This window comes from Charadrius vociferus, unplaced genomic scaffold (genome assembly GCF_000708025.1).
Source record: "Charadrius vociferus isolate BGI_N301 unplaced genomic scaffold, ASM70802v2 scaffold59, whole genome shotgun sequence".
Taxonomy (NCBI): Eukaryota; Metazoa; Chordata; class Aves; order Charadriiformes; family Charadriidae; genus Charadrius; species Charadrius vociferus.
This window is the reverse complement of record NW_009661371.1, coordinates 3,765,212-3,789,973: the sequence shown is the minus strand read 5'-3', so window position 1 is coordinate 3,789,973 and position 24,762 is coordinate 3,765,212. Positions and strand designations below refer to the sequence as shown.

The 24,762-nt window shown below is 39.3% G+C and overlaps 1 protein-coding gene across 2 annotated transcripts in view; it reads right to left on the bottom strand.

Moving 5' to 3' along the window:
* Positions 1-18,631: 18,631 nt before the first annotated feature.
* Positions 18,632-24,762, bottom strand: part of GLRB (glycine receptor, beta) — a 50,373-nt gene continuing 44,242 nt past the window's right edge. For both annotated transcript variants that reach the window (XM_009893710.1, XM_009893711.1), the window contains one exon: positions 18,632-19,259. In XM_009893710.1, coding sequence (XP_009892012.1) covers positions 18,963-19,259 — 297 coding nt within the window. In that variant the 3' untranslated portion in view covers positions 18,632-18,962. The remainder of the gene's footprint in view (positions 19,260-24,762) is intronic.

Genomic DNA, 24,762 nt, shown 5'->3' with positions numbered 1-24,762 from the left:
CCCCCAAGCCCCCCGAAAGAGCGTACGTGAAGAGGGGTACCGCATGCGCGCGCTGGTCCGCGCACGCCGCCGCCGGCGCGCGGAGCCCCTCGCGCCTCCACCGCCTTAAGCGGATAAAAATCAGGGAAAGGGATGAAGCCCGCGCCGATTTCTGCCTGTGACAGCGGGACGTGTTAGTCCGCATGGAAAGCAGAAACGCAAAAAAAAAAAAAAGCAAAACCACCAAAAAACCCCAAAAGCATTTTTTGTAAATTTTTTAATTTTTGTTTTTTTTTTTTTTTAATTTCACTAGTCTTCATTAGGATGGCATTTGGATGTAGATACCTTCCAGGTATACCTGAAATGCATATTTTTAACTGCGGTAACCAAACCAGAAGAGTTAATATGCAGGAAGGTTTAAACCTACCCAGATATTACATTATCATGTATAACGGGGATTTCTTTTTTTTTCCCCAACCTCTATCATTTACTGCAAGCTAAATTTAACATTTTTCAGTTTGGCACAAAGTCTGTTGCTATGCACCACACACACACACACTTATCTTATAGAAGAAGCAGCCATGTAGCAATACTATGACTGTGACAATGAATTTGCTATTAAATAATCATTTGCAGGTACACCTTTTTTTTTTTTTTTGTGAATAAAGATGAGGAATATCCATGTAAGAAAGGATCCTGATCTTGCATTGCATTTCCTTTTTTTTTTTTTTAATTAATTATTAAATTGTCTTAATTCTCCTTTCCAGAGACAAAGAAAGGTCTCGAAGCTGCTGATACTCAGATGTGAATAGAAGTACACACCCTGAACTCATAGGAGGTAGGCAGTTTGAGGGCCTTTACCCATCACTGATTCATGACGAGTTTAGTTTCATTTGAGTCATTTCACAGGGAAATTCTGTACCAGCTTTTGTCTGTACTTCTGTCATCGTCTCTTTCCCAGCGCAAAATGAGACAAGCTTGAAAAAGAGAGCAAGCTTCAACACCATGAGCTTACAGACCCTGTCGCGTTATTTGGGTGGAGTGGCAGAGCGACCACAGCACTTCCTTGCTCTCCCCCCCAGCCTGCTCCGTCACAGCAGTCAGGTTTTGTGCCCCACGGTAAAACCCACCGCTGAATTCTGTGAAAGGAGCAAATGGTGTCACTGTGGCAATCGATAGATTAAGATTTCAGAGGAAAGTTTGCTTTCAGGTAATCCTCACTGCGCCCTGGACAATGAGATGTAGAGGCATTTACTTTTAATAAATACTGCAGTGTAATATTGCCAGTCTTTAACAGGAGCACAGATAAGTCATAAACATACACTTTTTTTCACCCAAGTCTGAAAAATCCCCTTGTGTATATCAAATGAGGTTAAAATGCAGCAAAGATCTCAGTTTGAAGATCATATTTTACAATAAACCAAAAAATCCTGTTTGCCAAAATACATTACAGCTGCATAATGAACTAAAATATAAAAAGGATTAAGCTGATGCAAAATATAAAAATGAAATCTAGAAGAATCCCACTTTTTGAACTAACTGTCTTTACAGTTGTGGAAACGAATTAAGTTGTTTTGTTTGGTTGGTTTGGTTTGGGGTGGGTTTTTTTTGTGTCATAGAGAACGGTGCTATTCCACATGCACATCAAGACCTTTGTCAGATACATAGAATAAGATACAGTAAGAATAACTCATTGCGATGCATGGTTTATCTGGTTAGGTAGTGAGATGCTATTTTATTGTTTAGACTAAACTGTGGATAAACGCTAAATTAAGTTTGGATCCCACTGTGGGCAGTACACAACGAGCAACTTCACCCGAGTTAAACAGTTTATAGGTGAAGGTCCTGAACCCACTTTCTGTCATGCTTGCGACACCTTTCAACTTAAAGATCTACAGAACGCAGCACAGCAGGTAGGTAAAAGAAAAGCGACCTGAATAAGAAGTTAATTACCAACTACAGCTCGGGGGTTTGTACAGCCCAGTTTGTGGCGAGTTAATAACAACTGCCATGGCAATTACAACTGGTACCACCCCGGCTGCAGATTTTCTAAAGCATATTTTTCCATTACAGAATTGTGAGTAGGTATCTGTACACATCATGGACAATGTGTGTGTGTGTGTGTATGTATGTGCATGTAATATTCCAGATTTGTATTATCATGTCAGAACATGCAGAAAAAATGCCAAATCATGTGGCCATATTCTCCTGTTGGTGTGCCAGAGAATAATAAAAGATTTCAACTGAGAGGAGTAAGTACAAAAGGATAGCATGGACTAGTGAGTCAGCAAGAAAACAGTTTCATCAGAATTTAATAACAGGGGGAAAAGCTGATAATAAAATAAGGCCTTTTTCAACTCTATTTTTTATAGCAATCCTATGCTAATCAGAAAGATGCAAGCAGGCAAAGGAGAAAAAAGAAATTTATAGGTGATAGTAATTTATGACCATGTACTAAGAATAGACATACTCATTAACACTGTGCGTAAAAAAAATCCGACTACATTACTGGGAATCACATTCAATACTTTTTGTCCAAGAAAAGGAAAAGAATCTAGCAAGAGGTGTGTAAGGATTGCAATCTTTGAAACAGAAGATTATATTCATATATGCATTCTTCTAAATCCATGATAAAAGCTCATATAAAAATGCATTAGTTCAGAATCTGAACAAAGCATCAACAGGGGGACTGTTAATAATAAGCATCAATCACTTGTTGAAAGGAACATAGCAGTGCAATAATAATGAAAACAATGACAGATGACGGAAGGTCAGATATCAAATAATAAGATGTCAAACCCCTAAAAAGGGCAAGTGCTTAATCCTGATTCTGTAAAAGTCCAGGAGAGATTTGCTACTTATTGAAAAGAATGCAGATTCAATCATGGCGATATTTGATTTAACAGGTTCTAATGGATGATATTCTGAACATAGGGTAGAAGTTGGTGAGGGAGCTAAAAAGGGCTAATATATGTGCTAATCAGAAATAAATATGAGTTTATCAGGAATACATTTCCTCAGCGATTCATCCTGGCACAATCCTGGTTGAGACAGTGGCTGCAATTCAACCAAATGTTCATACGTTTCCGCAGGTGCACAAGAGACATGGAAAGGAACTTGGAAATGGCTGAAGAAGAACAACTGGAAATTTTTGCCTTGCCCTCAAAAACATTTGGCAATGACTCCATATACTTATCAACAAGACAATTCAGGAATGACTTGATGACATGGAGTACATGCTTCAGGAAAGTTAACTTTGATAATATAAAGCAATTGAGAAGATGGATGCAGTAAAACCCCCAGTTCTTGAATGCTGATATTAATCATATTCAGATTAGAAACAAAGTTTATCTTTGGTTTGGATGTTTTAGTAATGTGTCATTGACTATGGCAGTCACATGCTGAGTATTGTAGTGAATTCCTCAGCCCTGGAAAATACTCTGTCAAAATCAGATTCTTTTCTAAAAATCCTTGTTGAAAAAGTTAAATTCTGAGATGGCCCTTGGCAAAAGTTCAGACTAAATGGTTGTAATGGTCCCTTCTGGCCTTATATGCCATCAATATTTGGGTTTTATATTCAGAATTATTGTCATTATTTTTTTCATTAGAAAAGTAATCTTAAAATATGCAGATTTTGCGGGATGCAAAAATGCCGCACCAATGTATGAATCCTTTGATTCTGTGGCCGGTCAAGAAATTCTTCCCTTCAAAAAAGATTATTGTTTTAGGATATTTGAAATCTGCAGAATTTTTGCAAATACTAGTAAATGTAAATACAGAGGAAATACAAATGAAAGTTTCCAGTTCCAAGTCTTTCTTAAATTGTTTCATCCCATATGTTCATTCTGGATCTCAAGAGCCTTTTTAAAAATAAAAAGTACATCCTGATCTCCCGTGCTCATTCTGCTTCCTCTTCTGATTAGCAAACACATACTGTTCCCATTAGCAGTACGTATACCCGGGGACGACACGCGCTGAGGAATACCTTATGCCTCTGTGATTCTGATGGTGAAAAAAGCAAGATCAAGACCCTGTGGTACATCTAATGTAAAATAATTAGTGATAATCGTATGACTTTAAGTTCCCTTTGCTGTACAGTAGCTGCGACAGTGCAGTTTGTTACTAGCTTAGCTAACCATTGTGAGGAATTTATCGTGAATTGGGATTTACTTTATTTATCTGAGCTACCTGCATTCTTGCTATTTGCAAGAAATGTTATATTTATTTTGCTGATAAAATCACTTAGGTAGATGCTGAACTACCCGTGTGGATGGAAAATCTGTTATAGATTACTTCAGTTTATTCTACTGAGATTATAGCAAATTACATTATTAAGGCTCCGGGAAAAGATAAAAGGAACGCTTTTAGATTAGGCTCTGCTGGCGAAATCCACAATTCTTGTATGACGATATCTTCCCTTTTCTTCCAACAGTATAAACAACTTCCATTGCTCTGTCTCAGTCCCCAGGAATACCTGTCCTAGTTTTTCCCTGCCTACCTACTGCCTCTCTTCTTCCTTGCTGCCTCCTTCCTTGCCTGATTTCCATCTGGTTTTCCAAAGCATCGCCATCAGAATCCTTTTTTTCTCCCCTGTTATTTTGATTTCACCATCCCCATTCCCTCTGCAGAGCACAGCTAATTCAAATGTGTTGGGTTTTTGCTTTAGACTGTAACAGCCAGCCTTGATCCTCTCTCTTTTCATCTGCCACCTCTCCCATCTGTTCCACGAGCAATGCCAGCCTTGACTCCAGCGTTGTTTTTTATTTTCATCATGTTCTTATTCCTTTTTTCATGCCGACATCTATGTTTGAAATATAAACCCTACACCCATTTTTCAGGTCAGTTCTTAATCTTTGAAATTCCTCTTTAGCCTTGTGTCTTTTCTGTCACCTGTGAGAAATGTATTACTTATTATTCATAACAAAAAGCCCTTTTTGTTTGGCTTGATGAAAAAACGATGAAGACGTCGGATTTCATATACTGGTGGACTGTACTCTGCTGAGGTACAGTACTTGTCAAATCACGTCTCCAACTCAGTTCCCTGCATTCATAAACAACATACTAAAGTGTTAAAAGGCACATACAAGCTAGCAAGAATGTTATACTCTGCTCTCTATTGACATATCTGTGGTACACTTTTGTTGTCACTCATTCTCTGATTTCTGCTCACTTGTGACTTGGTCTTGTTTTTTTTCTGTACAACAGAAGCAATTTCCCAAAAACTAGGTGTTTTCTCCCTCAGCAATCACAGCACCATGTGGTGATCTCGCATCTTCAGAATCCCAAGCGATGATAGCAAGGAGCAGCACCAGGTCCACAAATTACAGACAGATTTAAAAAAACAAGGATAATAACACCTTTGTATACAGTTGCTCAAACATTCCTTATGGCTGCACTTAACATTATGAATATTGTAGGAAGTTGTTTCAGTCATTGCAGTGAGTGTGCTGAGGCAGTATTTTGAACAACAGTACTGGACAAATATCAGCCCGTGTGAAATGGACCGTGTAATGATCATTTTTGAGACGGGAAGGCACGCTCTTGGTTTAATGTTTCATTCATTAAAACTACTTATAAAATATATGCCAACTTCGCCTGCCTTAGAAACCTGGAGAAATCAAGTGATCTTTTCTGAATTTGAACCTGTTGGAAATCTGGTACCTTGAAAATGTCGAAGAACATCAGAGACTTGACTAATTTTTATATCCCGACAAGGTAAAACTAGTTCATGAACACAGAACTCTTACAGAGAATGGAAGTTCTGACAGCAATATTGCACTGCTAGTCTATACTGTAATTTATTTTATGACCTCACACAACATTCAGGATGATAGCATTCAAATAAGCTTTGCAGAGATGCTTTCAACCACAGCAGAACTAATGAACCTTTAACTTTTACGCTAAACTCCTTAATCCAAGGAAGACAGCTTCTCACAGTACTTTGCAGGGCAGGAGTGAAACTCTCCTACTTAACTTCTTGTCTGAAACACCACCTGTGCCATCTTGTTCCCATCCTTTGCACAAGGCTTCGAGGCCGAGAGCTCTTTGAACAAGCAGGAAAGCTTCAATGACAACGCTAGCATTAACCCTGCTTTTGGACTGGAGACCAAACTGGTCAGGAGTTCAACCCAAGGGCGCCGTGTCACCTCCGTCCCTTGGGGCTGGGACACCCAGTTCCAGGCAGCTCAGTAGAGCACAGGCAATTTGGCGAGCTGTCAAAATAGTGAGATATATGGTGGTAACAGACTGCTTTTCTGCTCCCTCCACAGGAATGTCGAACAAAATTCACTGCGGTCACCAAGGGAGTAAATGAAACCTCCATTTTTCTTCTTTTGTCAAAGTGTTTCCCTTTTGAACCTTGTGGAAGTATCAGAAGGTACACAGGAATCGGTTTCCATTTATACCAACACCACTGGTCACAGCCTTAACCACTTTACACTGAACTGGTGACATAATAATGGTTTTATGCGTCTGCAGGTAACTAAGAATTGGGTTTATAAGCAAATTATGTGAAGGTGGATTTATTTTTTGTGAATTTTAAAAAGTAACCCCCCCTTCTTTTAAAAAAAGAGATGTTCATGTTATGCATTTACTTTAAACAATGGTTATATTATTACAGTACATTTTATTGACATCACTTTTATAGTTTTATAGTTTTGTCAGGGCTTCTGTCACTAGGAAAATAAAGCGAAATTTAAGTTATAGTGGGTAAGAGATTAAACACAGATCAGTCAAATGTTCCCTGTTATGTTTTTCATAAAAGATAATAAAAAAAATTATATCAATCATACAAAAACAAATGTTAAAATAACGTATTTTATGACACAAATAAGTAAGAGACAAATTGTGCTGTTGCAGAAATTATACTATGGAGCTCAAGCACTTAGCAACATTAAAAATAAATTAAGTTGGAGGGATAGATAGAATTGCATGAGACAAGATAATTCCTTTCTTCAGGAAATATCTAAAAGATAAAGATTTTTGTTTGTTTTGTTCAATTACTCACTGCAGGCATTTTACACTATTCTTGGAAAAATCCCATAAAAATAGGATATAAGATTAAAAGGACTTGTTGTGATTTGAAATATCAGCTCTCTTATCCTTACAATCTTTCAGCAACAGAAATATCTTTTGGGTTCACTGTTTACTTGTTTGGCATCAATAACTTTTATTTTGAGAAAATCATCTTGTCAAGAAACAGCTCACTTGAGTTATCACGGGAACGTACAGAGTTGTGCTCAACAGAAGTTTATTTTTAGTTCTGAAAAACCACTTCAGTGGTTCAGTCCCAGAACTAGTTCACAGCACAGATCAGAGATATTTTTAGCTTCACCTCTGCATAGGCATATCTTCCTAGAGATTAACTGTGATAAAGCATGGTGTTAATGGCAAGCTTTTACAGAAGGAAAAACAGCTAACCAGAAATGTAAGGGAAAAGAAACAATTTTTATGAGACACTTGATTACATACTTTGGACAAGAAATATATCTACATCATAGTAAATGCGCAGAAAATAACATTCCTCTAATTGCATAATTGCTTTAAATAGCGGCTTTAATTGCAGAGCTTATGGTAGAAAAATTTCTGCTTATAATATTTGTGGCATTAAAGACAACCTAAATGCTGCTGCTTGTTCTTACTGAAACTTCCTTTGTGTTACAATGGAAAGTTGTCTTACACAGATTAACTGCTAGCCATTATTCAGATCTATGTAGTTGCCATTTAACCTGAGCCTTAGCTTATTCCTTCCTAATTGCATCACTCTAACAAGATGTACGCACAGAGATGATGTGCACAGGCAGCTGCGTTCGTAACAATTTGAAATTTGTGGTTTCCTTCCATTACAGGTCAACATACCCAGCGCAATGCATCAAGGACTTTAACAGAAAGAGACAACGTGGTGGGGTTTCAAGAGCAGCTCGAAGAAGGTAGTTATAAGTACACAACAAAAAAATAACCTTGAACTTAGAAACATCACTGTCCTGAGTCTACACCAGCAACAAAGAAAAACAAACTACGGACAGAGAAAGAATTTATGCCACAGCTAGGAACGTGCAGCTGATGAGAGGCACACTCCTATAGGGACACATCATCCTCTGTCCTATATTTTGGTTGCCCTCAACCTGTCAGTACCAGCTGTGGCTACTGTTAATGCAGCATTTATGCCTTTCTGTTAAATCAAACAGATCTGCTAATGTGATCTAATGATCTCAGTTTCTAGAACTAAAACTATAAAAAGTGTTCACGGATGGTATCTGAAATAAATATGAGTACTGAAAGGCATTTTCAGGAGGAGAACCCTCACCAACGTTTGCCTGTATTCTGCTGGGCTCCCTATGGTTTTAGTAGTAATAAGAAAACAGGACCTTAATTTTAGAGGTTGGTCAGCTATAGCAAATAAGTGTCGAAGGCAATGAAACGAGCTTACCCAAAATACGCAAGATCTCTTTTAGGAAAAGCAAGGGAAATATAAAAAGCTCAGAAACTTCTAGCCTCAAACTTGTATCCAGAATAATCAAGTTCTTATTGATGTTTTCATACCAGAATAGTGGCAATAGTTCAGATTTTCTTTACAGTGAGAAGAGTTGGGTTATTTGTGGCAGTTGGGGAAAATCACAAATCTCACAAGCACTCTGAGAGCTACTGCTGAACAAGATAGCAGAATGCAATATTACTTCTTTGCAGCTATTGCAGCGCTGCATTAAAAAAAAAGTCTCTAGCATTAATGTTATGCTTTGGAGTGGAATTTTCTCTATTCATGGTCTGATTATTTTATAATTTTATTAATTATAACTCATCTCAATACGGTGTTTCATTAGAACAACAGGCAATTCAGTGGTATTGACAAATGATTGTGCGATACGTATGGATAACCAATTACAGTAACACTCCATGAAACGACAATGAAATTAAATGGATTGAAAATGCCACCCTTCATGGGCACCCGCAATCTTTTCCTTTCGAATGTCAACCATGAAAGAAACGCCTGCTTTCTGACAAGAGCAGTGCTGGGCTTCCACTCCATCCTGGAATAGGCAGTAAGCAATCTACGAGTCAGACAGCTATGTGTGGCATTCACTTTTAACTTTCTGTATATAAACGAGCCCCCAGGTGATTATATCTACACGGCTCTTGGATTTTTGTCCTACAAATGAGAGACTACCGCCTAACATGAGCTTCCCACCTCAAGGATGTAGCTAACAAACCCTAGGAAACATACCCATACTTTTCAGTATCCTTTGTCTTCCTTTATTTACTAAGTAATAAATTAATATACTGATTAATTACCATATATCATTACTAATACTAACATTCTAGAAAAAATGAAATACCAATTAATCGCTGTTTTCCTTTAAAAAATAGTACTTATTGATTACATTATATGACAAAACTTGTTCTGAGCTTGCAATTGAAAGAGCTACTCCAGCATATGATTTAATATCTCGTGGCCCACGTAGCTCACTCTGTGCCATGGCAGGGAATGATTTATTTTACAGGGAACTGAAAAAATACGTGGTATGATATTGATGTACTTTGAAAATACTTGCAAAACAAAATAATAATAATGGAAGGGGAAAACACTAGTAAATTATTAAATCCTGACAAGCTGTTTTCATGAAGGCTTGGTCCTAAGAATGCCATTTTATTAAATAGGGAGATTTATGCATATTTGTATTAAATTATAAATGAATAAATGTACTGTTTTATAAGATACAACTTACTCCGTTATTCTGCAGATTCTTCTGAGGAATTTGGATCTGAGGAAGGAACTGTGAGGTTATTTTAAGAATCCTTTTTAGAGATCAGAAAGGAGTGATATTGAAGGGAAGAATGTATATATACAGTGTGTTTGATCCTCCTCTGAGAGTAAATCAGAAAGAACTACAATGTAAAGCCAATGTAAATGAGGGGAACATCAGGCATTCGATATCAGAGCCAAACCACTTCCAGAAACGTTAAGACCAGGGGAATACAAATAGAGATATCACTACTGCATACCGCTGAATCTCTTATTAATAATGACTGAAATAATTTTTATTATTATTTGTGGGCATTACAGTAGTGCCTTAAAGCAGTGTACAACATACAGCAACAGATTACTTTTGGTCGCAGCCACATCCGATCAAAACAAAAGGCCCTTGGAGCGACAGAAAACAGCATTGCTGTCATCTATTGTTTGATGCAGAGGAACATAAGAAAACAGAGGAAATAGTTCCCCAGACTTTGACTGGAGATCTGGGGAAGGGACACCTGGCTCCCTTTAGTCACTGGATGCTGCGCTGCACCACAGACCAGCACTTACGTGTCATGATCAAACTGACGCTGTATATGGAGCCGTGCCTCCAGCCACGCACCGTGAGCCGTTCCGCTAACAGCAGTCGTTTTACTGCTTGGTCAGGGAAGAAATAATTTCATCGATTGAACTCTTGCGGCACGAACCGGCAGAAAGACTGTGTTAGGGGAGAGCATGCTGGTCAGGTGCAGGTAGGAGGTCAGTATGGACAAGACTACTTAGATCTTCTCTACAAAGCTGTATTTTTCTTTTAAGCCAAGAAATGAAAACTATTGAAAGATTCAATGTTGTCCTGTCTTTTAAGGCTGGAATCTCCTTTCAGCCAAAATAATTTATTCCAATTGTCAAAGCTCATCAGACTCTCAGCGTGAGTCTTGCATAAATGGATTTATTCCTGCCTGTTTCATTTGCACACTCCATGAAATTTTTTTCCACCTATTTAATTTCATCAAGACTTTCTTCACAGAGACTAGTAAACTTGCTGCAAGATCGCTGTAATGTAAAAGACACTATCTCTTTCTTCTATTGCTGTGGAAAAAATAGGATAAACCACAATATGCTTTAATAATTCATACACTTAGAAAAAATTTGCTTTTTAAGATGCTGTTCCTGAAATGGAAACAATATGGAAGCATATGATAAATAAAGCAATAAAGCCATGCTTATGGGTAGCAGATAATAAAGTGCTGCCAACTTGGATATGCATTTTCTGTTTAAAATCTCCCATGGTGAAATTCATAATATTCCGTATTCTACAGTAGTGGTGTAAAATACCCCCATGAAACTGCAGTGTCTGGGAATACTACTATGGCATTGCTGTTGCTATTTTTCTAAATAAAGTGCCTCTCTGTTGCAAGAAAACTCATCAAGTGGAAAATGTGGTGCGCACGTAATTGCAAAGGCACAGGGTTGGGGAAACCTAGCTGTGTTTTCCTCTGCCTCGCCTGCATCGAACGCAGCTGTACAGGACAGGTCCTGCACAGGGGCTCTTGTCTTTGTCCATGCTTCTGTAGGCAGGACAGGTCTTTGTCCACGCTCCTGTAGGGCAGCCAGAACGTCCTCAGCAGCTGTAGACCCTCTGAAGCCCTCTTGGCTCTCAGACCACAGCAAGGGAAGAGCTTTAAGTCCAGAGAAAACAAGCAGGGCCAATACGATCCTCTCCTGCCGTGACGCACGTTTGTTTATTCATTTAAGAAATGTATGCATTTAAGAAGTTTTCTCCTCAGGGAAACAACAAACTAGAAAATCTGAAGAATTAATAAATGAAGACTAAAGTTTAATTCCACAAAGTAGATTATAGCTCACGATGGATGCTGTATATCATTTGTATTCGCTTGAAAAAAGAAGATTGCTTCTGTAATAGCCTGATCCTGAAGCACATCCAGGAGGGGAGTGGAAGCAGAGCTGCCTCAGAAGCTGACACAATCAGACAGATATTTTAAAAAGCCTCTGAAGGTTTTACACCCTACAGTAGGCTGAGGCTAAACAGGATTTGTCAGAAGTGGGAGCAGGTAGCAAGATAGGTTTTGTCAAAAGCAGAAACTGATGCTAGAGTGGTATTGGTCAAAAACATTAGTCTTTACAGTCAGCTCCTGTCAGTATTATGCCTTAGAAATAGCCCGTCTTCAAATTAATGTTTTCCAGTCAGCTGGCCTTTAGGAGTCAAAGAAACAAACAAATTAATCTGAAAGAATGAGAAGAATGAGCCTGCCTGAGATGTTGATAAATCTGTTATGACAATGTAAGGCTTATTAAACACTGAGAAATGTATTTCCCTAGCCTCTGGGTCAAATGCAAGTTTTAAGGTTAATAGAGACAATCACCGTTTAAAAAATATCACATGAACTACTTCGTTTCGTATTCTGCTTTTGACAAGAAATTCATTATTCAGTACACTTAACTCAAAAATATAATGCATGTAGCGAGGTGCTATCCAAATAACAAAATATTCTGAGTTATAGGGACGTAACTGAAATGGGGTAACATAGGTGATGTTAAAATTTGAGAAACAAGGGAGTCCCAGGTCTTTTCATGTATTACCATTCATCTGTTCTTGAACATCAGCACTGGTTTGCCTTCATGAACTCCGTCAGAGTTGCACACGCGATCTTTGCTCTGACTGTACGGAGATGAAAGGTAGGATAGCTGAAGCGTATTGCCAAGGAAATAACTCAGTCTTGATAAAACGAGTGCTTTGCAGAACAGAAAAGCTAAACAGTGCTATTGATTATCATGATGTATGCCACAGCGAAAGAAGGTGGAAACACAAGGGCTGCCTACACACAGCTTTTCCTCTCAGCAGCAGCCACGGGTTCAGCGGGGATTTTTCTTGCAATTTATGGTGCTAGAGAAGGTTTCCTCCAAGGTGAAAAGTTTTTGCAGGGGACAGTGGTACAGCAACTTGACCTGCTATACTCAGGAGGGTTTACTGGGCCCCAAAACCTCTTGGGTTTTCTTCCTCAAGTGAAAACTGACTCCCACAGTGGATGTTCACAGAAAGAAACAGACATATGCAGATATATATGAAAAAAACCCATGCTATCCACTGCCACAGTCTGAAGAACTCACCAGGTGGAAAACAGTTATCCAAAACCTTGTCCTTTTGACCATACTTCATCCTTTCAAAGTGTGTCATGTGGCTTAAGCAATTGCCTGGTGGCACAGAAACTCTTAGTAACCCACGTTGTCTTACTGCTTGGTTTCCACCACTGTGAGCCATGCTCTCAGGTGATAGGGGGAAAGACCGTTAATCTTCTTGTGCTGAAAGACCTGTGTTTTATATACCTGCTGCCTCTGTGTGATAGTTAATGGAGCCAGGCAGACTTCAGATTTACCTCAATACTCCAAAGAAGATTTGACTAATGAGCTTGAAGGTCCTTCAAATACCTTCCTTGTTTGGAGGGAGTCAGTCAGTGCTGTTCTCCAGAACCCTGATAGGCACTGATGTGTTGAGAAACACGGTGCTGAAAAGAAATCAGAGCCCCCCAAACCCAGGATTGACCTCCATGGACAACCTGGAAACCAAAAACCACTTTTCTAGCCTTAGTCTCAGTAGTCTCACTGGTCTCTTCAGTCTTGTTATTCTTTTAAAAGGTTACAATACAATATTCATTATTAGAGTTAGGGACTTTAAACAGAATGGGTATTTTAACGTGCAAAAGGGACCTAGACTCAGTAGGCAACCTCAGTCATGCGCAGGTGGCCGAATCCAGCTCATTCTTTTACATGTACATTGGTTTGGGAAAATGAGTTTCATTTTTGGCACTACTGGTGAACACTTTTGTCAGTACAGAGAATTAAATCTGGCAGAAATCCTGTATGTCATCAAGAGCCACAGAGAGAATATTTTACAGCAGCATCTTTCACATCACCAGTGGGAAAAAACAATTCGGTTCTAGCCCACAGTGCGTCACACAGTGTACATCTATGCTTCGCAGACATGGGCTGATAAACACCCACACGAGCTAACTTTAAACCAACTGTTTGAGAGCAATAGCGAAGGCAGCGTAAAGCTTTGTGGGGTTAACACCAAAGTATATTTTTTAATTTCCTACGCCAGCAGGTAGGCTTCCCAGCCGAGCTCACCGTTACCATGGCTACATTGCCAGCCATCCCCAAGTCAGCTAGTTTAAAGCTAATTTGGATAAGCCTGGATTAGCTGCAGACATTTCAGTGACTGCAGTGTAGACATATTCATAGCAGTGCGGGTTTTCAGAAAGACTTCAAAATAGCCATGTAATTTTTTTTCTAAATGTCTACTGACACTGTTACCACTGATGGAATGAGGACAGGTGCTGGGAGGTAGAGGGAAGGGTGCAAGGGAGTGCTGCAAGCAGCCCAGATTGTTTGTTATTTATTTGATACAATGGTATAGAAAAAAAACTCATAACAATGAGAATTTTATGTCTTTAAAACTGCATTTTGTCTTCTAGATGTTCCATAGTTTATTCAAGTATAGAGCTTCCTATGAAAAGAACTACTTTCTGTATCTTTCTGGCACCACAGATGAGCGTACTGGTTTGACACTGGAAGGATTAATTATAGCCCTTTTCAGGTTTCTTGATTTGTTTGTTCAGGGAATGACACTAGATGGCACTGTTTGTTTGCAAAGCAAGTCTTTTTTTTCTTCTTCTCCCCCCCCTTCCTTTTTTTTTTCCTGTTTCTTTTTTCTTTTTTTTTTTTTTTTTTTTTTTTTTTTTTTTTTAGTAATTCTTTATATTTCTGTAAAAAGAAGGTAACCATTATAGCGTATTATTACTATAGGGAGCAGTTAATCTGTTGGACACAATTAAACTGAATTGTAGACACAAACAAGACTATTAGTCAATCTCGCTGTATCTGAACTTCCTTTTCTTTTCACATTATGTTCCCTAATCCCAGAATCAGTATACTGAAGTACCAAGTACAGTGTCCTATCATTTCCTCATCGGCTATACACCACATTTGTACTCATTTCAGCACTGAGCTATCTCTGTAGCCTGAAAAATCACTTGACATTGCATATATGCAGGTTTTACTGCCTGAGAATTAAATAATTTATTGTTATCTATTCTATAAATATCCTCAGCACAAGTCATCTAATAACCATAACAGTAAGCTGCTTTAATTGAAGAGGAGACCAATGGTCTTATCTGTATCGTAACGTCTCTTGATAGATTACCTTAACAGCTATGACAGCTATGACAGACTGCTTAAGTGAGTTATTGTCTCTCTTCAGAGTGAAATATTTTCAAATAAGGATTACTTGTAAGTGCGTTTCCTTCAAAAAGATTATATGGCCAGATCAATCTCCGTGGGTCACGCTCACCAAAACTGCCCCATAAGGCACCGTTACCGCTTTCTCTCTAATGGGTAATGGGGCACTGAAGACGGTCTCTCTTTACCCACGTATTTCCCGTTACCAAGTCCAAATTAATTTGAAGACTTTGAAGAATGAAATCTGCTTGGCAATGTTTCCAAGCAGTCGGTCTTCTGTACGCTGCACTTACAGAAATAAACTCCTTTCTTCACTTAAAAGACAGACTGCTCACATACACCATCTGAACTAGAATTAATGTGAGACTGAAAGAAAAAAGAGGAGGTGCCAAAACCCACTACAGAGCTGCTCCTAAAACTGGGTGCCAAACCTGAGTCGAACCAGCACAAGACAGTAAGGTGTGGATTACTCCACATAGCACATTTCATACTGCCCGATGGGGAATTACTGCATAGCAGCTGATATACTTTTCAAGTCACATCCTTACTTATTATATAGCTTAAATTTGTGGATGCAGTTAAGCAATTAATGAATTCATCTCCATGGAAATTCCTGAGGCAGTGTTTGAATGTGTTCTAAAATCCTGAAATAGAAAGATATCTAAAAAGCCACATCACTTTGAAAAAAAGGAATGAACTATTTGGATAGCACCCCTCAATGCTTAAAAGCCAAGAAAATACTGAGGTTTATGTTAAGGGTAGAACAAAAATTTGTAGCTCTCCTACCAGTAAACAGGAGAACTTAAAGTAAATGTCAGCTGAAACACAGATGGTCTCTCCCTCGGAAACAGATTTTGCTATCATGCAGTTTGTTCAGACATCATGACTAGTTAATCTAGTTACTAACGTGTATTTCATGACCCTCACCTTTGCTACTTCTTGAATGTCTTAATTTCTACAATTTTAAATTTATACTGCAGGTTTCTATAGCTCTCCATTGTCTTCATGCCCATTTATTTTTGATTTTTTTTTTACATTCATATTATCAGTATCAAGCAACATCCCATACTTCCTATACAGTTTTATATGTGCACCTCATTCTGGAAACAAGCTAACAGGCAGAATTTTACAACTAGAGGGTGCTGGAGGACTATAATGTGATATGGTATGCAAAACTCTCAATGACCTTTAGTGGAAAGAAGAAAAATAAAATAAATCAATTATTACTGCTCAGTAGGACAAGTTAATATATTCCGAGGTAATACAAATACTGCAATATTATCTAGCATAAGTAAAAAGAAAATTAATACTTTATAGGTGATACTGTTTTATTTTAAATTTTGTTTCAAATTTCCTCTTAAACTTTGCTTCTGTCCTTAGTTTTTGTGCTGTAATGAACAAAAAGCCTTTATCTTAACAATACACAGTCCTTTTGCTTCCTTTTGTGTGAGTTGGAAAGCAATTACAGTGTATTATTGATTAAATGTTTTATGATAAAACACAAAAGCCGTCAAGTAAGCAGGAAAGCAAGAAAGAACAAAGATGAATTTAACAATAAAATCTATAATTGAGATTATACAGATAGAATGTGGACATTAATTACAGATAAATCATTTAATAAGCGTTCTAACAAGAAAATTATCTTCCAAAATTCATATAATTTCCAACACAGGATAATTATTTTCTTGCCTTCCAGTACTGTAAGAAAAAATACAAGTATGAGAATAAATAATGTCTATAAATATAGCACTCTGATTGTATGTAGAAAAATTACCCCTCCCTTCCTTCCTCTCTTTGAATTATCCTTATTGCTTCTCAGAGTCTCTGACAATTCTGTAAATACCTTCAACAGACAGAAATGTTGAAACTTTGAAGTGGACCTTAAAGATAGCATTTTTTTTTCCTCTGGTTCAACACGGTTCAGTAACATTTGGGATTTCCTTTCCATTTCCTCCGATGGGAAAGAAATTCAAAGGACAAACTGTGGCCGCCTGGTAAGGTAGTTCCCTGAAACCTCCATGAGACAGCAGCCAGGAAGCTGGCGGAAAGCACATGACCGTATTCTGAAGATCAGATCTCTTCAACCCCAACGTGAACCTGTACAACCAGGCTGTTGATCACAAAGTGGCAGTGGTTAGAAAAAATCCTGGGCAAGTGCAGATCCACCAGGTGCCCAGTGAAGCTGTTTTTACATGCCCACTTTTGATCTTCTGGTTGTGCAGGCTCACCGTATGCGAACAACATTCACCTGGTGGGCAAGACACAGGACATCCAACAGTCCATCCAACAGCCCACTTGTGGCTTGCATTGGCTCAGCACATCCTGGATGAGCTGGAAATGTAGCACAACAAGCGTGATTGTCTCTTTCCTCACCACAGAAGGTTTCAGTTCTCTAATTTAGTTCCCCTCTCACCCATGAGGAGCCAATAACCCATATTTCCTTTTACAAATTGCCAGGTAAGTGAGAACTGCCTTATTTTAATATTTTAACTAACTGTGGTGCCCTAGCTTGACACGAGGAGACGTATTTCCCTGTGGCACACTCACAAGGGCTGAGGCACAGTCCCTGGGTGCTCCTGAGGAGCACACGCTACTCAGACACCTCCGTAGAAGCAGCTTTCCTTTGGCTGCCTTTCACCTCATGGCTTGCCCTTAGGAAGGGGTGTACCACGGCACCCACGGGAGACCACAGGTCCTGCCCTACGCACCCTGGGGAGATCATGTTTCTGTAGTCTCCGTGCCGCGGGGTTTCCTCTGGAAAATGGAGAACAGTCTCCTATCACAGCAGATTCACACATAGGGCCTTATTCTTAGCAGCCAAATCAATGAGTTGGTGAGGGCGGCCGTTAATTAACACACAGGCTCAAAGCCTCATGATATATTTAAGAGTCTCAGCCCCTCAGACCTTTAGACATTTCTTCACTTTTACTGGTGGCTAGGTGTTAGCTTTGGTCACCTGTGCTACAACAGGCATACAAAAAGAAGTGTAACTAGTGGTAAAAATGGGGTTTCATCTTGACGACAACTGGTTTGTTTAAACAGAAAGCTTTCAAAGGGATAAACAAAAAAAAAAAATCAAGGAAAATGTATCCGATGCAACAACAAAAATATTGTGACATGTATACTGCAGGCTTGCCAGATGCTGCAGAAGATGAGCCAGAGGACAGAGTAATGTAAAAAAGTATATTATAACCTGATACTGAATTGCAGCTTGTGGTGTTTCTCCAAAACTCCTGATGCCTTTTAGTCTAGAAAGTGGCCTATTTGTTAATGACATATTGATTCCAGTTCGTGCCTAAGGAAACAGCAGTCAAAATTTGGCCCAATGTTTTATTGTCAGCATATTCTCACACACTTAAAGTGTGCCTGCTTGATGGATAGTTGTTGGGTTTTTGTCTAAATGAGCTGATTTTACAAAATTAGTAATTCTCTGATCTTTATTTTTCCACATAGACAAGATCAGCTTATTCAATGCTGCCTTCACTTACAAAGTCTAAATAATATGAATTACAGCTTAGCTTTTTCTTCAACAGTGCAATCTAAAATTATACAAGAACAAGATGTTTGGTTTTTTGTTCCTCTGGAACTCAGCAGAAAAGCTGTTAAATACTACATATACTAGAATACTGATTTTAATAATACTCAACGTGCACATCAGTTTCATTGTCAGAAACACTTTAAATCTCTGTATGTTAATAGTAACTGAAGAGAGTTTTTCAGCTTTATAATGTAGTATGCATTGTCCTTCATATATACTCCTAAAGCAGGATGTATGCTGTACATTTATATACAACGTTGGCCAGAGCACAGACATTGCAGTGTCATGCTTTCATTCAAATTTCAGATGCCATATGTTCAGTACAATCGCATGGCATCAAAATGCAACATATTGCTTTGCAAATGCAAATAATTTCACACAGTGGCCTTCATGATTGGGTAGGGGTAATGAAATGGCATGTATTTTACACATATGAAAAAATAAATAAAAGATTTATCATAAATATATGGACCAGTATATGACGTTGAAGAACAAGAAGCAAAAAGGGAACAGTGCTCTTGCATAAAGATCGATTCTCTTTGCTGCTGATGGAATGACAGGCTTGGGAGGAGGAGGCTTCTTGTTGTTCTTGGCTTGCGATTTCCCGAGCCCATTGTTGACTTCAATGGGCTTCCCATAACAGTCATAATTCGATAATTCAAAATCCCTTGGCAAGCTTCCAACGATGCTAAAATCATTGGATCTCAGATCAGATTTCGAAGTGCAAACTTTTTTGCATCTGGTCTCACCAACCTATGAAATAAAGAGTGAGGGGAATCATGAACTACTCACCATATTTCATTAACAAACTTAATGCAGCTGCTAGAGAACACCGCAAACAAACATATAGGAAATTACTTGTTGATAGGGATACATTACATCAGCCTAATTTGCTGAATGGTTGCATTATAAAGTACTTAAAGATGATCAGTCAATCACATAAACTAATCCAAACATTCATAATTGTGTAATTTTTCATGCATAAGGTGCCTCATGCTGTGCAACCTGCTATAGTTAGACTCCTTCATTTAAAGATGATAGAAGGGCAGAGAATATTTCTGTGGAGAGTGTTTTTGGAAATTGGCTCTGTGCTGATGTACCTACAGGAGAGATGCCATTCAATACTTACATTTTTCTGAGGCCTGAAACCTGCACTCAGGATTAACCGTAAAATTCAATGTATGATGCAACAATTAAAGTCTATTGTGGTTCTACATAGTAGCCAGCTCGAGACCCTGTATCGCATCCTAGGGGGACCACCTTGCATGGCTAGAAGGTGCTTTCTTTGTACCTGCAGTCTTTGGTGCCTCTCTAAAGACAGGTAACAAAGATGAGACACCCTTCTCAGCACTTCCCATAAGTACACTGAAGAACTATGTAACTGGGAAATCTAAATCCAGCAACTGAGTACCTGTCTTTCCTACAGCTCCGTCAGTGCTCTTGGTGACCATGTACTACTGTGCTATGGCGTAACCCTAGGTGAATGGTTCTCTTTTACAGACCAGACTATTGTACTGGAACACACAATGAACATTTAAAAGAAAAAAGTATTTGGTGCCCTACAAACTGAAGTGTTTGGTGGGATTTTTTTGGCAGAGGGAAGCGTTCCTCCATTCGCTTCCTTGCATTTTATAAAATTTGTATTTCAGGTACAACAAATCTCTAGGAGGACCCCACACACACTATTCAGGGAGCTTGAGGAGACTACTTGCAAGGTACTATGCTTTGTGACTTAGGTAAATCTGTCCCAAAGTTTCATTTCAATTGGACTACACTGTAAAGTGGGGATGAAGGGAGGGGGAGGGGGGAAGAAGAATACAGATTATGAAACTTAACTGCGTTATTAATAATACCATTTGTTCACATATACAACCTAAGAGTTAGCTGGAAAAAATGCTGTTTCATAAATCAGGTTATACACATTGGCAGCTGACATTAACATAAGTTTCACTAGGGCTTCCTGGAGCCACAGACACACTAAAACAGTTCTTCCAAAAGCTGCCTACCCCTCCTTCCCAGTAGCCTATCTCTCCTCCACAAAGCCTTCAGGGATTTTACTCTCAGCTCTCTCCTCATCTGAGTTTTATGCAGTCTTAGGCTGATGGTTTAGGGTATTTGCATCATCGCATTTTGTAATTAAAATAATAATAGTGAATTACAGTACCAGTGAATTACAGTACCAGATGAATGGAAAACACTCTGGAGAACATTATTAGCTTCTCTATGACAGCTGTCAAGGTATCCTGGATGAGAAGAACTGTGGCAGTCAGGAAGAGACCTAAACTTTGACTGGGGCTTTTACTCCCCACTACTGACAAGGCTGATTCTGGTGCAAGGTGGAAGAGAAGCACAGCACTATTCCCTCAGCAAAGAGTGGATACACCTCCCCAGATTTGCCAGACTTATATTTCTCAGGAAAATGGTTACCTTTGAAACCAGTGCACTAAAACTGAGGTGCAGGTTACGTAACAAAATCAAGATTACAGCTTAAGAAAAAGAAAAACAAGATAAGTGTTCCATGATGGTAAGGCAAAACTATACTTACAAATTTCCTGCAACTGTTTCCCAGCCATCAAAGAGCTGACAGCCTGGGGCAGTGTTCAGTATTGGAGTATCAGGGGCAAACTGTCTAGAAAGGTGGTGACTGAGACAGGTATGAACACGATTATGTGACCCTGGGTGATGCGGGGGCTGTCAGTGATCCGAGAGGTTCCTTCCAATCCGCTTGTCCCCAGTAATACGGGTAATAAAGATAGGAAGGAGACCCTTGTGCAATGAAAGGGTAACTTGCAGGACTGGGGTGCACGCTAACTGAAGAGTCACAGGAATATTACATTTTTTCCAAGGTCAAAACTATCAAGATTTAGTAAGGCCACTAGAAGAAATAGAATCATGTATGAAATTATAAGCCTCCTTTTGGATTTGCAAATTTGTAGTCCATTCCTCATACTACCAGTGATATATTGTAAAACTCAGTGACACTAATTGTAGCCTACGCACTCTCATTTACAATACAGAATATTCCTGTTCCAACTGCAGTACCGAGAGAGTGCTCCTCTAAAGGCTGTTACAAGTCAGTTCTTATCCACTTGTGGGACAGAGAACTGAGGGAATGGCTTCTAGGTCACCTCTGCCGTACAAGCAGAGGACTGTTCGCAGCATGTTCACACAGAGCTCTGCTTAGTTTAGTGTCAGCTGGAGTGCTGATTTATCAGGGTGACACAATTTCCCTTGTAAGAGCAAATTGGCCCAATTTTTTGTTTAGTAAGTATATGTTACTTTTAAAAATAGTTTCTTTCATTTCCCTGGCTTTACAAACCTAATGTGCTTCTACATTCAGTCACTGCCTGGACATATTTTTAAATTTCTTCTCATACATCACTTCAACTCTCCAATATTTCTGTTGGTTTAACCTAAATTCGCTTCAGTTGACCTACTGCTTTCCCTAAACAAGGTCAGATAATATATATTAAAAGTAGTTTTATTTGCTTTTAGTTCATCCTGTCTTGATTTGTGCTAGAAGCGTAACAATATTCCTGACACGCACCAAAGGCTACAGCAACCATTTCTGTGGGAAATGATACACCACAGCTCTTGTTTTTAGAGTGCTACACTTAAGACTTGTAAAGAAAGCAAAACATCATTAAATGTTATGTCCTTTTGACTTCATCCTGACACAGAACTTGGCCCTGGAAAATGTTGGGTATCATTTGCCTTATCCCGCCCCGGCACCGTGACCCGTGGGGCAGACTCCAGCCCGTAGGATGCTTCCACCAGACCTAAGGCTTTGCCCCTGCAGGGGATGGGGAGCAGCTGTTTGGGCAGGGAAGGCTGCTGGAATGGTGCAGGGCCCCCCCACCTCCCCGATGGAGCTGGGCAGCTGCTTCTCGTCCCCCCGGCACAGAGGGGGGGGGGGGGGGGGGGGGGGTGATGAGAGCATGGGAAGGTGACGTGGCTCTGGGGGCTCAACCCAAAACACAGACCTAATTCCTGTCTCTCCCAGGGCTGAGCAACCACGTCTAGGTTTGGTGTGTTGGACAGGACACCTGCTTTTCGAAATACTCAGAAATCCCTACAAATGACTCCTAGAAGTCAGAAGGCCCCTTGTGATGATCCTTTCTCACCTTTTACAAAATTCAGGCTGACCGGCGCTCTCTGCCAAGCTCAGCACCTGCTGCTGCTGCTGATGCTCCAGAGCTGCAGCGCATGCACCATGCGCACACCCGAGCGGCGGGTCCATGCTCGGCTCAAAAAGCCTTTGTTTGCAGAGTTAGGGGAATAATGCCATGAGAAAAGGGGGAATAATGTGATGAGAGAATGGAGAAAAAGAAGTGCTGCCTGTGTGCACAGACTGGCAGGGAGGAGAAACTAAATTCCTATCACTGCCACTGCTGCTTCTCATCACTCTCTACAACTCCTTGCCCAAAGTAGTTACACTAGATTTTCCTTTAAAAATATCCAGGATGGAGAATTTTTTCCATGACCTTGTTCCCCACAAACATATGTACCTTATTTCTAACCTGAATTTATTTGGCTTCAATTTTCAGTCATGAGGCATGACTATAGTTAGTCTGATTAACTGCTGATACTTACAGATGGTAACAAATCTAACCTTGATTTTGCATAATTCAGATGACATAACCAGGGCAACATACGAAGCCAAGTCAAATGTTCTTCAGAGTTTCTTACCTCCACATCATTACCTCAGTCAAACTAATTGATAATTTTTACAAAATTATATTCAGTTTGATTAAATCAATAAACATGCAGATCAGCTTTACTTTCACTGACCCATTTAAATTTATTAGCTAACATGGGGCTGAATTCTGAATAATATTAATGATAATTAATACTTATGAATAATAATAATTAGTTAGCCCCCTGTTAGCTATGCAATATTTTCCACTGATTGATGTCAGGCTTATAATTATTCATGTTATGCCACTTAGCCTTTAAAAGTACTGGCACAAAGTTAGCTTCTCGCTGTCTTTTGGAACCCTCCCAGCTTTAAAGGATTTATTAAAAAATCAACATTAATGTTCCACAGCACTCATGGACCAGCTCTTTAAAAAAATCCTAGATGCAACTTAAGCTGAAATCTCGATTGAAAAATGTCTAACTTTAATAGCTACTGTTTAACACCCTCATTAGCTCCTGTCAATGAAAGCTACTTCATCATCTGATGGAATATATCTGGCTTTTCCCCAAACACAGAGCAGCTTATTTGTTCAACACTTTTGCCTTTTCTGCTAATTCTTGATACTTACAGCATCTCTATCTAGTATTGGACCAACACTCTTGTTACTGGTTTTTGTATTCTTGCTACACTTGCAAAGTGACTTCCTAGTGCCCTCATTTATGCTAACCATATGAACCTTTTGTTGCCTACACCTACTATCTACACCTATTTTCTGGATTTCAACTTATATGAATTGCTATCAACTTCTCCATTTGCCAGTGAGAAGGAAAGAGAAGTGCTTGAGCTGAGTTAGTTTTCAGTCTTTGGGGAGTTTGTTTTCAATTGTGCTGTTTGTTGGGTTTTTTTAAATTAGTATAGCTTCCCTCCTGGTCTGTAGCTGTTTTGAACGTTTCTAGATAGCTCATCAGCATCATTCATATTTTTTGTTTAAATTCTTCCGCACAGATGAGAAAAAAAGAGTGTTCAAATTTGTGAAATCTGTCCTTTCACAGTGCCAAAAATACCGGGGCTCGACTAAATTTGTTTTGTGCAAATAGAATAAAGATCCTTTTCAATTGACTGCTCATCCTGTGATCAAGTCCTCTTTATCCGGCAGGATGAAGTGTAATGTAAAAATGCCATCATTTTGCATTCAAGAATTTTTGAGAGCAGAAGTGTATTGTTCATGATTTCTAGCAAAGCTTCAAACATGCTATAGCGCTGGCAGCCTCTCCAGCTCAGCGTGCCTCCCTCGGGCTGAAGTGCCTCCCTACCGTAATGCAGCATTCTCTGCCCTACGCAGCACCTCGTCTCTGCCATAAAATCATCTCTTCTCTTCCACCCAACCTCTTCTTGGCATGCAGATCTGTCACCAAGGCTGCCAGTTGTGTAAGAGTCTTCCACACAAGATGAAGGAGGGGTTTTCTAACAAACTCTGTCATTAATCTTTCTAGCACTCGTTTTGTGCTCTTCTCTTGCTCTTGCCATAATGATAGATGTAGATCATCAATAAAGTCATGGTTCTTTAGCATTAGTGCGTATTCAGACTGAGTATATTTTCTGGTGCAGCTCAGCAGG